This window comes from Corapipo altera, unplaced genomic scaffold, assembly GCF_003945725.1.
Source record: "Corapipo altera isolate COAL_440 unplaced genomic scaffold, ASM394572v1 198, whole genome shotgun sequence".
NCBI classification, from domain to species: Eukaryota; Metazoa; Chordata; class Aves; order Passeriformes; family Pipridae; genus Corapipo; species Corapipo altera.
The window spans coordinates 43,797-57,907 of record NW_020885076.1 but is presented as its reverse complement, the minus strand read 5'-3'; the positions used below and the strand labels follow the sequence as shown (position 1 = coordinate 57,907).

At 53.6% G+C, this 14,111-nt stretch overlaps 2 protein-coding genes across 3 annotated transcripts in view; one reads left to right on the top strand and one right to left on the bottom strand.

Annotated features, from left to right (window-relative positions):
- MSTO1 (misato mitochondrial distribution and morphology regulator 1) overlaps positions 1-1,867 on the top strand; it is a 4,748-nt gene extending 2,881 nt beyond the window's left edge. The window contains exons 10-14 of the mRNA XM_027669345.1: positions 206-337; positions 448-635; positions 843-944; positions 1,032-1,162; positions 1,328-1,867. Coding sequence (XP_027525146.1) covers positions 206-337; positions 448-635; positions 843-944; positions 1,032-1,162; positions 1,328-1,566 — 792 coding nt within the window. The 3' untranslated portion in view covers positions 1,567-1,867. The remainder of the gene's footprint in view (positions 1-205; positions 338-447; positions 636-842; positions 945-1,031; positions 1,163-1,327) is intronic.
- Positions 1,868-2,255: 388 nt separating this feature from the next.
- LOC113960003 (GON-4-like protein) overlaps positions 2,256-14,111 on the bottom strand; it is a 32,503-nt gene continuing 20,647 nt past the window's right edge. For both annotated transcript variants that reach the window (XM_027669317.1, XM_027669318.1), the window contains 13 exons: positions 13,531-13,647; positions 11,217-12,890; positions 9,665-9,911; positions 8,599-8,780; positions 7,751-7,948; positions 7,108-7,251; positions 6,388-6,561; positions 6,084-6,203; positions 5,812-5,925; positions 5,212-5,419; positions 3,478-4,189; positions 2,954-3,056; positions 2,256-2,430 (listed from right to left, as the gene is read on the bottom strand). In XM_027669317.1, the coding sequence (XP_027525118.1) occupies positions 2,281-2,430; positions 2,954-3,056; positions 3,478-4,189; positions 5,212-5,419; positions 5,812-5,925; positions 6,084-6,203; positions 6,388-6,561; positions 7,108-7,251; positions 7,751-7,948; positions 8,599-8,780; positions 9,665-9,911; positions 11,217-12,890; positions 13,531-13,647 (4,143 nt within the window). In that variant the 3' untranslated portion in view covers positions 2,256-2,280. The remainder of the gene's footprint in view (positions 2,431-2,953; positions 3,057-3,477; positions 4,190-5,211; positions 5,420-5,811; positions 5,926-6,083; positions 6,204-6,387; positions 6,562-7,107; positions 7,252-7,750; positions 7,949-8,598; positions 8,781-9,664; positions 9,912-11,216; positions 12,891-13,530; positions 13,648-14,111) is intronic.

The window sequence follows — 14,111 nt, the reverse complement described above, 5'->3', positions numbered from 1 at the left end:
GACTCCTTATCCCAAACCTGGAATAACTGTTACACAGACTCCTTATCCCAAGCCTGGAATAACTGTTACAGACTCCTTATCCCGACCCTGAAATAACCATTAACCACTTTTTTCAAGGGCACAATTAATTTAAATACACCAAACTGGGTTAAGGAACTGGTGACTGGGACTTGTCCTGTGACTCTTCCCCTTTTTCTCCTCCCAGGCATCCCTGAACTACCACAGCAGTGCAGTTCTGGCAGCAGCACTCGACACCCTCACGGTTCCCTACCGGCTCTGGTCGTCCCAGGGCTCCATGGTGCACTTTGCTGACTCCCTCACCTTCTCTGGGAGGAAGGTGAGGACACCAAAAGCAGCCACCCCTGACCCCTCCAGCTCTGCTGCAGGCAGGGGATGCTGTTCTGCACTTCCAGGAGTGTGTTCCAGGCTGTTTTCCCCCTGATCCAGGTTGTGGCTGCGTGGGCGTCTCTCCCCTTCCCTGCCTTTGCCGGCTCCTCGCTCCCAGAGATTTTAAGTGCCCACCAGCAGGACGTGCCCTGGAAGCTCCTCCTGTCCTCCTGGAGGGAGCAAAAGGTCAGCTGCTGTTTTGCTCAGTCTGTTGTGCTCCGAGGAGTTTGCAAAGAAAGGCCCAGCAGGTAAATCAGCCTCTGAACTGCACCTCTGCCCTCGGAACTGCAGTGATTCCTCCCAGGAGTCATCCCAAACCCTCCCTTCAGAGAGGAGCTGGATGGAGGAGCAGTCTAGTGACTGAGCCAGTTTAATTTTAGAGCAAAAACAGCTAAAAAGCAGCTGTGTCAGTGGTGTTTTCAGCCTGGAAAGCCCTGATTTGGTTTCCTTTGCAGCAGCTCCCTGGGACAGCAGCCCCGGACGCCCCTGCAGGGCTGTGAGAGCCCCGAGGAGATGCTCCAGCACTACCTCCACACCCACTTCCCAGGCTCCTTCAGGTGGGTACAGGCAGGGGGGGTTGGTTTAGACCAGGGAACAGTTTTGAGGGCGTTTTGGGGTAACTTTATTCCCCTGTTCCCCCCCAGCACAGCCCACGTGCTCCAGCAGCCCTGCGACACCCGACCTCCCTTCCCCCAGTTCTTCTCTCCTCTCCTGACCAGACAAGGCTTCCTCCAGGACAAAGCTCTGGGTCACTCCTTGGCAGGGCCCAACAGAGGTAAAAAAACCCACTAAAACAACCCCAACCCCACCCCACCCTGGAGGGTTTGCAGGGCTCGAGTTACGAGTGTCCAGCGGCTCTTTACGCCGAAGTGAAGGGGAACGGGGCCAGGCCTCAGATTTTGGGGGCTGTTTAACCCCAGCTGTTGGTCTGACCCCCCAGCAGTGCAGAGCATCCCCGTGCTGGCAGCCCTGCAGGCCTCCCCTGTCCTGCACCAGCTGCTCTCGGGCCTCTGGCGGGACCTGCGGGCGTGGAACGTGCGGCGCTGGAGCAGCTTCTTCACGGCCGGGCTGGAACACGACGACTTCCAGCAGGCCCTGGAGGAGCTGAAGACTCTGTCCCAGTGCTATGAAATGGGGTTTGGGGGGGATGGCTCCGAGGATGAGGCGGATTCAGACTAACACACCTTTATTCCCAGGGATAGAGGCAGTGGGAGCCTCTTTAAGGTCACTTTGGGAATAAAGGGAATGGCTTTGGGGATGGTCCAGCTGCTGCTTCCTTCTCATTTCACCAAAATCCCCTAACAAAGGCTGGCTTAAATTCTCCAGCTACTCACAGCTGTGTTGTAGAGGAGGAAAGCTGCTTTTGGGGGGCTGTTTTTGTATGTTTGGTTGGTTGGTTTTTTTTATACCTGTGCAAAGTGGATTTGCTCTGCCCCGTTCAAATAAACCCACACAATAAATAAGAGAGCTCAGACTGTAACTTTCTCACATACAATCAACACAAGGGGAGAACTTAGAAAAAGTCCTGTGTTCTTTCCACGAGAAAACTGACATCTTAGGGTACAATATTTACACGTTCTGGTCCAAAGCTGCTGGGCCCAACCTTCCCCTCCAGGCCAGGTGAGTGTCCCCGAGCCCCAGCTCTGCTGTTTCTCTGCTGAAGCTCCCCAGGGAGGTTCTGGAGAACATCCTCACCCTGACACCTTGCTTGGTGCCTCCAGTTTGGTACAGGCTGGCAGTGCAGCTCATCAGAAGTGGAGCAGGAAAGTGAACAAAAACCCGGGAAGGTGCTGTCATAATACCTGTGCAAACATTTTCCCACAGCACCTGTCTAGCAGCAAACTGGCAAAAAACAAACAAACTTCTTCTGGGGCAGGTCAGTAGTTTATCACCTCAGTCATCAGGTTCTTCCTCAGAGAGCAGGAGATCTTTATCTGACAGCTGGTCTGTGTTGCTGGTACTTGTTGCATCCTCCTCATCCTCGGAGCTCCCGTCGCAGGACGTGTGGAAGAGCCTCATCAGCTCCCTGAACCTGTGGGACACCTGAGGAACAAGGGGAATCCAACGTGAGCAGTGGCCAGAAAGGTGTCAGGGAACTGAAATCCTGTATTGCAAAGCTTGGGGTGTTTTGTAATGTATTAAAAAATATATATAAATACCACAGAGACATTTCATACAAGGTTCGGTATGAAAGATAAATGCAAGAGCAGCAGGTTGTTGTTCTCTCTGGAAGAACAGTTACATTCTGCTGATTTGCAGGTAAAATCTGGCGGTTTGGGAAGATTCAGAGACAAAACCAGGCAGATTCTTTATGTAGGAGGAGGAGGCTGAAGACCTGAGCAGCAGTCACTGAAACAACCCTGGTCCCAAACGTGAGGCTCAAACATCTCAGGATTTCTGGCTCCAGGGTTTGTTTTGAGTTTTTTTTTTTAATTTGCAGCTGGGATGATTTTTCATCAAATTTAAGTTTGGAAGGCTTTACATATGAACAGCACCCTCCCCCCACCTTTCCTTCCTTTCCAGCCCCTTCCCCATCCCCTGGGAGATCTCCCAGCCAAGCCCTCACCTCACTCGCTGTCTTGTTGCCCAGTTTCTGGGAGATGGCATGGAAGGTGTCCAGGTGGGCTCCTTTCTCCTGGCAGGTGGTGAGGATGACCCTGTCAGCCTCCCTGCAAAACAAGCAGCTGTAAAACAGCCCAAAAAACCAGCCATAGAATTCCAGCTCCCCCTTCCCCACACGAAGCCTGTTCCCAGTTCAGGAGAACAATTCCCTGGGTGAGGGATCCCTTCACCCCTCCTGCCACCTCCCCTCACAGGACCCATCTCTAAGCAGAGCTGCCTTTAGGATTTTTGTGTTTTCAGCTGTTTTAAGTTGTTTTCTGAAGGAGAAAAAAAGATCCTTTCCCAGGCTGAAGTGCTCCAATAACAGAGGAGGACCGAGCTCTGATGGACTGTGGTCGAGGGAAACGAGGCAGGAACATTGAACAAGAGGGGGCAGGACACAGCAGAAAATGGGAATACAACAGGAAAGGAAAGGATGCTCTGCAATGTGAGAGCTGAAGGCAGGAAGGGCAGGGCAGGCAGAAGTACCTGGTCCAGAGCACGACCTTCTCCCCGGTGGAGCTGACCTTGCTGTTCTTGGCACACACGGTGGCCTCGGTGACCTTCTGCTGCTGCTCCTCCAGGGCTGGAACCACCCTGGGCTCCGGCTGCTCGGGATGCTGATGCCCCTGGAGGCAGCTGTTTGCCCTGCCCTCCGTTCTGCCCTCGGGGGGAATGTCCCCAGGGCAGGCTGTGCCAGCTGCCCCCACGCCGCACCGACCGGCTTTGCCACCCGCCGGCATCCAGCCCTGCCTGGCTTCAGCTCTGCCCTCCAGAGGCAAAGGTGGCCCCTCAAGTCCTTCCCCAGCTGGTTGTGAGGCAGGGCCAGGCCCCCTAAGGCTCTCTGGCCCCTGGTTCTGCCCTGGGCTCTGGCATTGGTAGGACTGAGGTCCTGGTGGCACCGTGGCTGCAGCAGAGGGAGGAGGCAGCAGCAGATCCCTGCCTGGCCCCAGGGAACCATCCCCATCCCCTCCAGGCTGCTGGGTCAGTCCCTCACTCCCCACAGTGTCTTTGGTTTCTTGAGGTAGTTTCAGAGCAGCTTTTGGCAGCTGGGTCCATCTGGGGCCGGTGGCAGCAGAGTCTCTGTCCTGGGCACCTTCCACCCCAGCACTGGCACCTTCTGCCACCTGAGCACCAGGAGGGGCAGATCTGTCACCAGCTCCGTGTCTGCTGGAGGCAACTCTTCCTTCCAGGGGAGATCCTGAGGAGAAACCCAAACGAGGTGAGATAAAAATGTCAGCAAGAAAAAAAACTCCTGCAGGCTTTGATCCCTTGGCTTTTAAAGAGGTTTTTATTTTAGAGCCTAAGGCTGCAAATGAGAACAGTTTGGGAGCAGCTCTGTTATTTGTTATTCTACCTGTGCCTCAAAGACCATCCACAGTCAATGTTCTTCACCACTGTGAGTTACCACAACTGTGGGAAGTGATGGAGACACAAAAACCTCGAGTGCCCTGCCCAGAGCAAAACCCTGCAGGGAAAGAGCAGCCCTTGGCACCCGGGTTACAAACCCAGCCACGAGGCTGCACCACGTTTAAACCAACATTTCAACCTGCATTTCACTTTGTGCTGCCCCCAACAGCAGCACAAACTCGGATCTGGCACCTGGGGGAGGAAAAGATCCCCCTCGAGCTGTTTATCTTTATAAATTTATCAAGTAATTATGGATAAATATGTATTTAATATATATTTAATCTAAATGTAATATATAGATTTAATATATAGATTTAATATATATTTATATTAAATTATTATTTTAATAATATTTATATATTTAATATATATTTATATATTTCTATATATTAAAAAAATCTATTTAAATATATATAAATATATTTTCTTCAGTACCAGACTGAGGGAAAAACAAGCACCACAATTTAAAGGGCAGATTTAGAGAGGGTGGGTTTGAATTGCTGTGCTCAGATGGAAACTGGGAAAGAACCAGTGCCATGGACTGGCAGTACTGGGGGCTGGACTGGTACCCTGGCAAGAGGAGCTGAACTGGACCAACTCTTATGAAAAGGGGGAATATTCCCCAGGCAGGGAAGGTTTTGTTGGAGGGAATGCTCAGCAGTACACAAGAGTAAAAAAACCACAAGAGTAAAAAAAAAATGAAATAAGATGATCAGAGATTCTCATTATTCCCAATAAATGTGCACTGGAGAGCCCTAAACCTGGGTGAGGGGAGAGTCCCAACACCTGGCTGAGCACAAGGCTGGCACCCACCTGCAGACACAGAGTCCACCTTCCTGGGAGCAGGTCTGGTTCTGCCCTGGACATCCTCCCCCTCGTCCCTGTTCTCCAGGATTTCTTCTGCAGGTTCCCTGGACATCCCAGAATCCTTCCCTTCCGCCTGAGGACTCGACTCCTGCTGGGCCAGGCTCGCACTCAGCTCTTGAGAATCCTTATTTTTATAAAACTTGCTGTCACACACCTGCAGACCAACCCAGAGGCACAGTCACACCCGTGGCCTGTCCATCCCAACCTCTGCTTCCCAAGAATTCCTGGCCCTGCCCAGGGCTTCACTTTGGCACTGTGTTTGTTGTTGTTGTTGTTATTATTATTATTATTATTGTTATTAGCAGGCACAGGTTTTCACACAGTGGCCACACCAGCAACTTCCACTCAAAAAGCTTGTTCTTAACCCAAAAGAACATCAAAAATGACATCATTTGGCACAGCAAGGAGGGGCAGCAGGGAAGTGAGGAGGAGAGAGGTGGGAGAAGGCTGGGCAGAGCTCCAGGGAGGGAGACACTGCTGGGCACCTCGGGATTGACTTCCTTCCTCGTGTCATTATTTGGGATCATCCCTGACCTGCCCACTGACCTTGCTGCTACAGTGGCTGCAGCTCCTCCTCTTGCTTTTCTTGAGCTTGGGGTCACTGCTCCCCTCGTGGCAGGAACAGGGACACTCCTTCATCCCCTCCACCCACTCGACCTCCTGGAACAGACACACGGACACTGAAGGGATGCTGCTGCTGGCAAGCAAAGCACACCAGGAGCACTCCAGCCCCCTTGGGAGGCTCTTGTCACACCCCCCAGTCTCTCCCCGTGGCCATTCCCCAGCTCAGAGCCCGCAGTGAGGCCCCCCAGCCCCACCTTGTCGTTGTGTTGTCCCCCCATCTCCTTCCTCTTCTTGCTCCTCGTGGCCCCATGGATCTTGGGTGGCTCGTCCTCCTCCTCCACATCTGGCAAGGAAACCTCTTCAAACCCATCAAACTGCAACAAAACAAACACACATCACTGCTCCCAGCCTTGTTTTTCCTGGACACAAATCCTGTCCAAAGATCTGAAGAGTTCCCTTCTAACTCTTCTCTCCCACCCCAACGCTTCCCCCTCCCTGGAGCTGCAGCCCCTGCTTGAGTTCTCCCAGTTCAAACCCGTCTCCCACCTCTGCTTTTACCCTTTCTGGCCTTAGAAAAGATTGCTGCACCTCGTATTCCTTCTCCTCTGTCCAGTTGATCTCCTCAAAGTCTCCCATCCTGCTGGCCGAGGGCCGGAGGTGGTCGAAGAAGACAGAGAACTCGTCCTGCAGGTGGTCGTGGCCCTTCAGCAGCTGCCACATTTGGGTCTTCAGCTGGAGGAGAGAAACCCAGAGGAAATGAGTCTCGTTCCATGTCATCACCTTGCCCTCTGAAGGATTCTCAAAGCAAGTGGAGCATCAAAGGCTCGTTAAACCTCCAACGTGGATGTCTGTGCTTGCACTGCGACTGCTTCCTGAGTATTCTGAGGTCATTCCACACCCAGCCAGCAAATCAGCATGGAATTGCCCCTCCAGAATTCCAGGCAGACTCTGGAGGAGGCACCAAGCTAAAAATCTCACCTGCAAGGTGACAAAGGTGAGGTGGGAGGGAGGAGACAGGCAGGGCATCAACTGGGCAGCCCCTTGAAGAGGCAGCTCCAGTTCTCCTGGAATCCAAGGCCAGGGTGGATTGGTCCAGTGGAAGGTGTCCTTTCCCAGGGCAGGGGGTGGAACAGGAGGAGTTTTAAGGTGCCTCCCAACCCAACCCATTCTATGGTTCTGTGGACTGAGCTGTGCCCCCAAACTGCTGCCCAGGAGCAGGACAGGGAGCCAGGCTGGAATCACCCTCAGGGCTCTGGCAGAAAGGGGACACCTGGTTACCTCTGCAATCTCCTGGGGCAGGCAGTCTGCACAGCTCTGCAGGACCTTGATGATCTTCTGGTGGTGGGCAGGGTTCTCAGCGAAGCAGATCTCCAGCTGCCGGAGGAACTTGCGGCTCTTCTCGAAGGCTTGCTGCTCCTCAAACTGCACAAACCAAACCCAGTCACCCTCACGGCCAACAACACGCTCCCAAACACCTCGAGCTGCCTTAAACGAGCCATAAAATCCCTGTCCTGCTCTTTGTTTCCATGGGGGGGACTCTGAGGAGGAGAAACGCTTTGTGTGATCAATGTTACACCAGCTATGAAGTTCTGCTTCAACCACCTGCACACAAAACAGGGAATGGACATTCTCAGAGAGAATGGAAGAGGTGAAACCCTCTATTTGATCAGTGCAAGGCTGACCTGGAGGCCAGGGAACCATGGTTTGCTGGGTCTGCACGTTGTCCCTGATGGAACCGGGAAAGGCTCCCCCAGTCACCCCGAGCAGGAGATTCACAACCCACACCAAACCCCCCAGTTCTGACTAAGAAACCAGCCAGTGATTTCCCAGCCCCTTGCCCTGGGAAGAACTCTTTATCCTTTCACTCCCACAGCCATTCAGGTTGTTTAAACTCTGGCCTCCTCCTCTCCTTCCCACCTACCAGCCCACACTCCAAGGCTTGCTCTGGCAAGAGGAAGGCAGCAAAGTCTGTGAGCAGCTGGGGCCAGTCATGCAGCAGCTTCTGCAGGGTGGAGTAGAGATCCACAGCTGTCCTCTTGTCTGTGCTGATCTCAAACTCGTAGATGACACGGAGAAAGTCTTCGTATTTGCCCGGGATGTGCTGCAGCGTCTCACGGACCTGGAAGGAGCAACAGGACTCAGTGACATCCAGGAAGGAAACAAGTTAATCATGGAATACCTCGTGCTGGAAGGGATCAGCTCATTTCACCTCTCTACCACGGGCAGGGACACCTCCCATTACATCAGGCTGCTCCAACCTGGCCTTGGACACTTCCAGGGATGGACAATTGGACAATTCCTTGGACAATTCCAGCCACAGCTTCTCTGGGCAACCTGTGCCAGGGCCTGCCCACCCTCACAGGGAAGGATTCCTTCCTAAATTCCTGTACCCTGGTAATCTTTGATCTCCTCCTACCCAGAATTCACACAGTGTTTCCAGATTTGTTGAGCCAACTCTTCCTTAAGGATAAACCTGAACTGCTCCCAGGAGAGGGGAACCCAACTGGGGGGACCATGGAGCTCCCAAGTTCAGAGGGGTCTGGTGCTGTGGAGCCCCCTGAGCACCCCCAGCCCTCAAATCCTTCACTCCCACCTCCCCCACACAGGACAGAAAGCAAGAAAACCCACAGGTCAGGAGAGAGAGAGTTTGGGAAGTGAAGGGCCACACATGGGGGGTGTGAGGAGAAACAACCCCACCCCAGTGCTCCCAGTTGGACCTGGCAGAGCTGGGGCTCAGTTCTGTGCCAGGGCACCCCCAGTGCCCCTTACCCTGGTCAGGTAGGCCTGGGCAAAGGCCAGGTCCTTCTGCTCCCTCAGGGGATCCCTCTCCAGGATGTCCTCATCATAGAGCAGCAGCAGCTTCGAGGTGTCTTTGCTGGCCCGGGCCCGGCCCCGCTTGTTCCTGGTCCTGTGGGAGCTCCTGCCCTTCCCAGGGGCCTTCAGGTTCTCTCCTGGGAGGGAGCACAGGGTGAGTTGGTGGCACACGGGGCAACATTCCAACAGAAAGGCAGCTTCCAGAGCCAGTGGTGAGTCCCTGTCCCCCCTGGAAGTGCAGGAGCAACACAATTCCCAGGAGTCAGGCTGGCCAAAACCTCAAACTGCCCCTTTGTTTTCACAGCATCTGACAGGAGAAACCTCTGGATACATCCACGAGCTGTTCCTCAGCTCCAACCTGCCAAAAACCACCAGAGTCCTGCACTCCAGGGCAGAGTAATTGTGGAGGGGGACAGAGACACAACGAGAGCATCAGAGCTGGCTGTTCACTCTGCAAATGACTCTTTTAGCTCATTATTTACACAACAGAGCTAAAATCACACACAGTAAGGAAGAAAACAGGGTACTGAGAGGTGCTACATCAAGATTTTTATGGCTTTAGCCTCGGGAATCTGTTGGTTTAATGGGCTGAGATCCAACTCCTCAAGTTCATCTCCCACTCTGCTGGACTCTGTTGAGCTGTTGTTTTGTTTCATTTCTTTTTCCCCATCACACAAAACTGAGCTCAGCAAAGGTTTGGCTGTTTAATGCTGTTCTTACAACTGGGTATAGGAGCTGACACAAAACCCCAGATCTGCCTGCAGGTTTTTGAGGCACAAACACTTTCAAATGGACTGAAGGCCCCCGGCTCACACCTGCCAGGATTTCTGTGGGCCCTGATTTCACAGGGTTGGGACTGAGTCATGAAATTGCAGTTCCAGGTTAAAAGCAGCACAGAGCACAGACACACTCAGTGAAATCAAACCAGGCAGGGTTTAATTTCATTGAAAGCTCCTGCTTTCCATGCAGGAGCAGCTCCATTTCCCCACTCCCCGTGTCCCAGCAAACCCCCAGCCCTCACCTGCTGGAATCCTGTGGGTCTCCACCTGGGGGGAAGCTGCCTTTGCCAGCGTGAAGGCAGATTTGGGCTCCTCTGAGGTATCTCCACACGTTTCATCGTCTTTCTGTAAACTCTCTATCCCTTCCCCTTCCTCCTCCTCCTCTTCCTCAGGCTCAGAGTTCTCCTCCTGGGAATTCTCCTCTTCAGAATCCCCCTCCTGGCTCAAACGTCTCTCTGTTGCGAGCCAAGTGAGTTTTTCCATGGTCTCCTTAGAAAGCAATGACAGAAGAACATCACATTGTTTAATTTTACTGTTTCTTTAAATATCCTTCAGCAACCCCCTCCCTGCACCACAATTCCAAGAGCCAACTTCACAGCCCAGCATCTGCCCAAAATTCCACGAAGGAACAGAATTCAAAACCCTCCAGAGCCGCCTGGGTTTTTTTTTTTACTGTGAAAAATTAAAATTTGAGACTCTGCCATTCAGCAGGTCAGGCCTTGAGTTAGAGGTGGGATTCCACAAGGATCAATCTTGGCTCTTACAGGCCTGCTGGAACTGTGACCTGGAAAATAAACTGTCACTCGAAGCACTTCTTGTTAAAGAGCAGCCTCGCTGAGGAGTTTAAATCTATGTATTTTCAGTACCCTCCCTCAGCTTTGGACTTGAAATCTGCTCAGGAAAACGTGGTGTCCAATTCCTCTGTGAACAGCACAATGCCAAGGCATCTGTCTGTCTGTCTGTCTATTTTTTTATTTATTTCCCTCTGAAGTGTTACAGTTTAGCAGGAAAACAGGTCCCTTTCCCAAAGCTTCCCCCCATCCCTGGTGGAAGGTACTGGGAAGGGAGGGTGGCTTAGGGTCCTAGGGGTGTGTGGAGGCTGTTATTAGTTAGTTAATTAATTATTTTATCTATCTGTCTGTCTATCTGTCTATTTTTTTATTTATTTCCCTCCTGAAGTGTTACAGTTTAGCAGGAACATGGGCCCCTTCTCCAAAGCTTCCCCATCCCTGGTAGAATGTACCAGGGGGGGTTCTTGGGGCCTGGGGGTTTGTGGTGGCTGTTATTAGTTAATTAATTAATTATTTTATGTGTCTATCTATCTATCTATCTATCTTTTTATTTATTTCCCTCCTGAAGTGAAAACAGGCCCCTTTCCCAAAGCTTCCCCCCATCCCTGGTGGAAGGTACCGGGAAGGGGAGGGTGGCTTTGGAACCTGGGGGTTTGTGGTGGCTGTTATTAGTTAATTAATTAATTATTTTATCTATCTGTCTATTTTTTTATTTATTTCCCTCTGAAGTGTTACAGTTCAGCACAAAACAGGCTCCTTTCCCAAAGCTTCCCCCCATCCCTGGCAGAAGGTACCGGGAAGGGAGGGTGGCTTTGGGGCCTGGGGGTTTGTGGTGGCTGTTATCAATCAATGAACTAATTAATCAATTTACTTATACATGTATTTTTTTTCAGTCCACCTTTCCAGCTGAACTCCCACTGTGTTCCGCCCTGACCCCATGGGGTGTTTTGGGACACCCACGGTTCCACCAGAGAGCCTTTTAAATTAAAAGTTTTGGTTTTACCTGGAGCTCCGGCACTGACAGAACAGACTCTTCTGAGGCCGACGACATCTCCTCGTCCTCATCCTGGGTGAAATCATCGAAGTCATCCTCCTCCTCCTCCTCCTGCCCTTCCCTGTCCCCCGCGGCCTCGGGGCCCGCCGGGGTGCCCACGGACTGGCCGTCGATGCTGGACGAGTCCTCGGGCCGGCCCAGGGGGCTGCTGAACTCGGCCTCACCCTCTGGGGGGTTCGGGGGGTTCCCGGGGGACTCGCCGCTCCCCGGGGGCCCCGGAGCCGCTGCCTCGCTCTGCTGCTCCCCCCGGGGAGGCGACTGCAGGGCCCTGGCTTCCTCCTCCCCCTTCTCCTCGCCCGCCGCGCGTTCCCGTTCCTTCCTCGCACACGCGGCCTCCACGTTCAGCTCCTGGCCGAGGCCCAGCAGGAATTCCTCCTTCACCTCGACGTCCCTCTTCTGCCCCGGGCTGACCTCCCCGGGAGCACCACCGGGCTCTTCGGGCTCGGTTTTCGCCGCCTCACCCGGATCTTCCAGGCGAGGCAGCAGCTCCACGGGCAGCGGCTCCGCGGAGCTCCCGTCCCCTTCTGCCGCTGCCCAGCACTCGCCCTCGCTCCCCTTGTCCTGGGCAGGGGCAGGATTGGTGCCACGTTCCTCCTCGGGGGACAGGGAGGAGCGGGGAACGCAGAGCTCCGGGGGTTCTGCTTGAGGCTCTCCCGTGGGATACGCGCGGCCGCCGCCGCTCCCGGCGGGGACCAGGGTCAGCTGCTCCTCGCCCTCGCCCGGTGCTGCGGAGAGACCCACGGGGCTCGGGGACACGATCAGGGACGGGATGGACGAGGTCACCAGGGGCTGGTTCAAGGGGCACGGGAACGGGGACGGGTTCACCAGCAGGGTGGTGACCGGGATGGCCTGCGGGCCCCGGCCCACGGCGGTGCCGAGGGGCTGGATCACGTTGCAGCCGTTGCCGATGTTGAGAACCTTCACCGTGGTGGCGGGGACGGTCAGGATGACGGGGGACGGCTGGATCAGAGGGGAGGGTTTGATCAGCGGGGCGGGTTTGGTCCCTTTTTTCCTCTGGTAGCCCCTGCGCACGCACGGCCTGCGGGATTTGGTCCCGGCCAGCGCCGGGAGCATCAGCTTGGGCTGGAGAGCGACGGGCTCTGAGGACACCAGAGCCGGTGGCACGGCAGCTGAGAAGGTTTGTCTGGAGTCTGGGGGCGCGGTGGGGAGAACATTCTGGAATTCCAGGCCGTCCCCACCTCCCACCACCGCCGGGACGTTGAGGGGCTGCACTCCCGGCACCGCCGGGACAACCGGCACCGGCCGAGGAACCTGGAGCAGAACTTTGCTGGGAGGAGCCTCCGACTGGGACAACTTCACACCCTTCTGGATGCTGACGGCGTTGGAGCTGGGCTGCAGCCCGGGGTTGGGGCGGATCAGGACGGGCTTCAGGGCCGAGGACCTCTGCCTCCTCCACGCCCGCCGCGAGAACCGGTTGGCCAAGGGCTTCAGGGTCAGGACGAGCCCCTTGGGCATGAGCAGAGGGTATTTCTCATCGTGCTCTGCGTCTGAAGTTTCCTTTCCTGCCCCCAAAAACACGGGCTCTGCAGCAGGTGAACCCGGCGTCTCCTTGGCATCTTCTGCCAGCTGCTTCAGCTCCTCCTGGATGGAGGGCAAGCTCGCCTGAGGGAGCAAGGATTTATTAGGATTTGTTATTTATGGGCTGTTCCCGTATTCCCACCTTCCCACAGCACCACAGAAGGGGACAGAGAGCAACTTGCTTTTGCAAGTGGGTTTTTATTTACTTCATACTACTCTGTATTGCTTAATATTGCTTTAAATTCATGAGCCTTTAAAAGACTCTGAGATCCTGAGAGAAACCACCAAATTATTGAGGGATCCTGAGAGAAACCACCAAATTATTGAGGGATCCTGAGAGAAACAACCAAATTATTGAGGGATCCTGAGAGAAATAACAATAAATTGCTTCATAAAGTGTGCTTTAGTAAACGTGGGATTTTTGTGGGAAGGAAAATTCCCCCTGGAGCAGTGGGTGGTCAGGAGAACTGGATTTTATGGCATCTGAGTCCTGTTCCTTCCCCAGAGACTGCCTGTCCTCCTCCAGGCCTCCAACTCCTCGGAGGAAACCCAAGGGAAAGACCCTCAAGGAAAACGCACAAGAGAAAGGAAAACCCACAAGAAATCCAAGGAAAACCCCCAAGAAAACCAAGGAAAACCCGCAGGAAATCCAAGGAAAACCAAGGAAAACCCACAGGAAATCAACCCAACAGCGATGCAGAACAGGAAGGGGATGAAGAAGCACCTTCAGCCAGAAGGGCAGGCGATGCTCTTCCCTCTCCACGGGCGGTTTCCACTCGTGGGGCTGGATTTCCTCGCAGCACTTCACCAGGACAGGCAACTGCTTTGTCTTCTTGTAGTACTGTGAGGAGACAGGAGAGAATTCCAGAGAATTCCAGACAATTCCACCCGTCCAGGGTGGGGTGGGGGAGAGAGAGACTGTGCAATGAAGTGATTCTCATCACTGCTTTAACAAGGTTCTACCCACAGAAACATTAAAAACCAACCCCCGAGGCTGAAGCAGAGCTCTCTGCCACCCCGGCTGCCCTCGGAGGAAGCAGGAGGTTGTAGATGATGTCCAGGAAAACTTGTTTTAAGTGTTTCTGGTCCTTACTCTCTCTCCAGCAGCGGGACGGGATTGTTGCCCTGCTGGACCTTCACCTGCAGGCAGCACTTTTGTGCTACTCAGAAGTTTGTACTTATTACACTTTTGCTCCTCAAAAGGTTGTACTTATTACACTTGTGCTCCTCAAAAGGTTGTATTTATTACACTTGTGCTCCTCAAAAGGTTGTATTTATTACACTTGTGCTCCTCAAAAGGTTGTA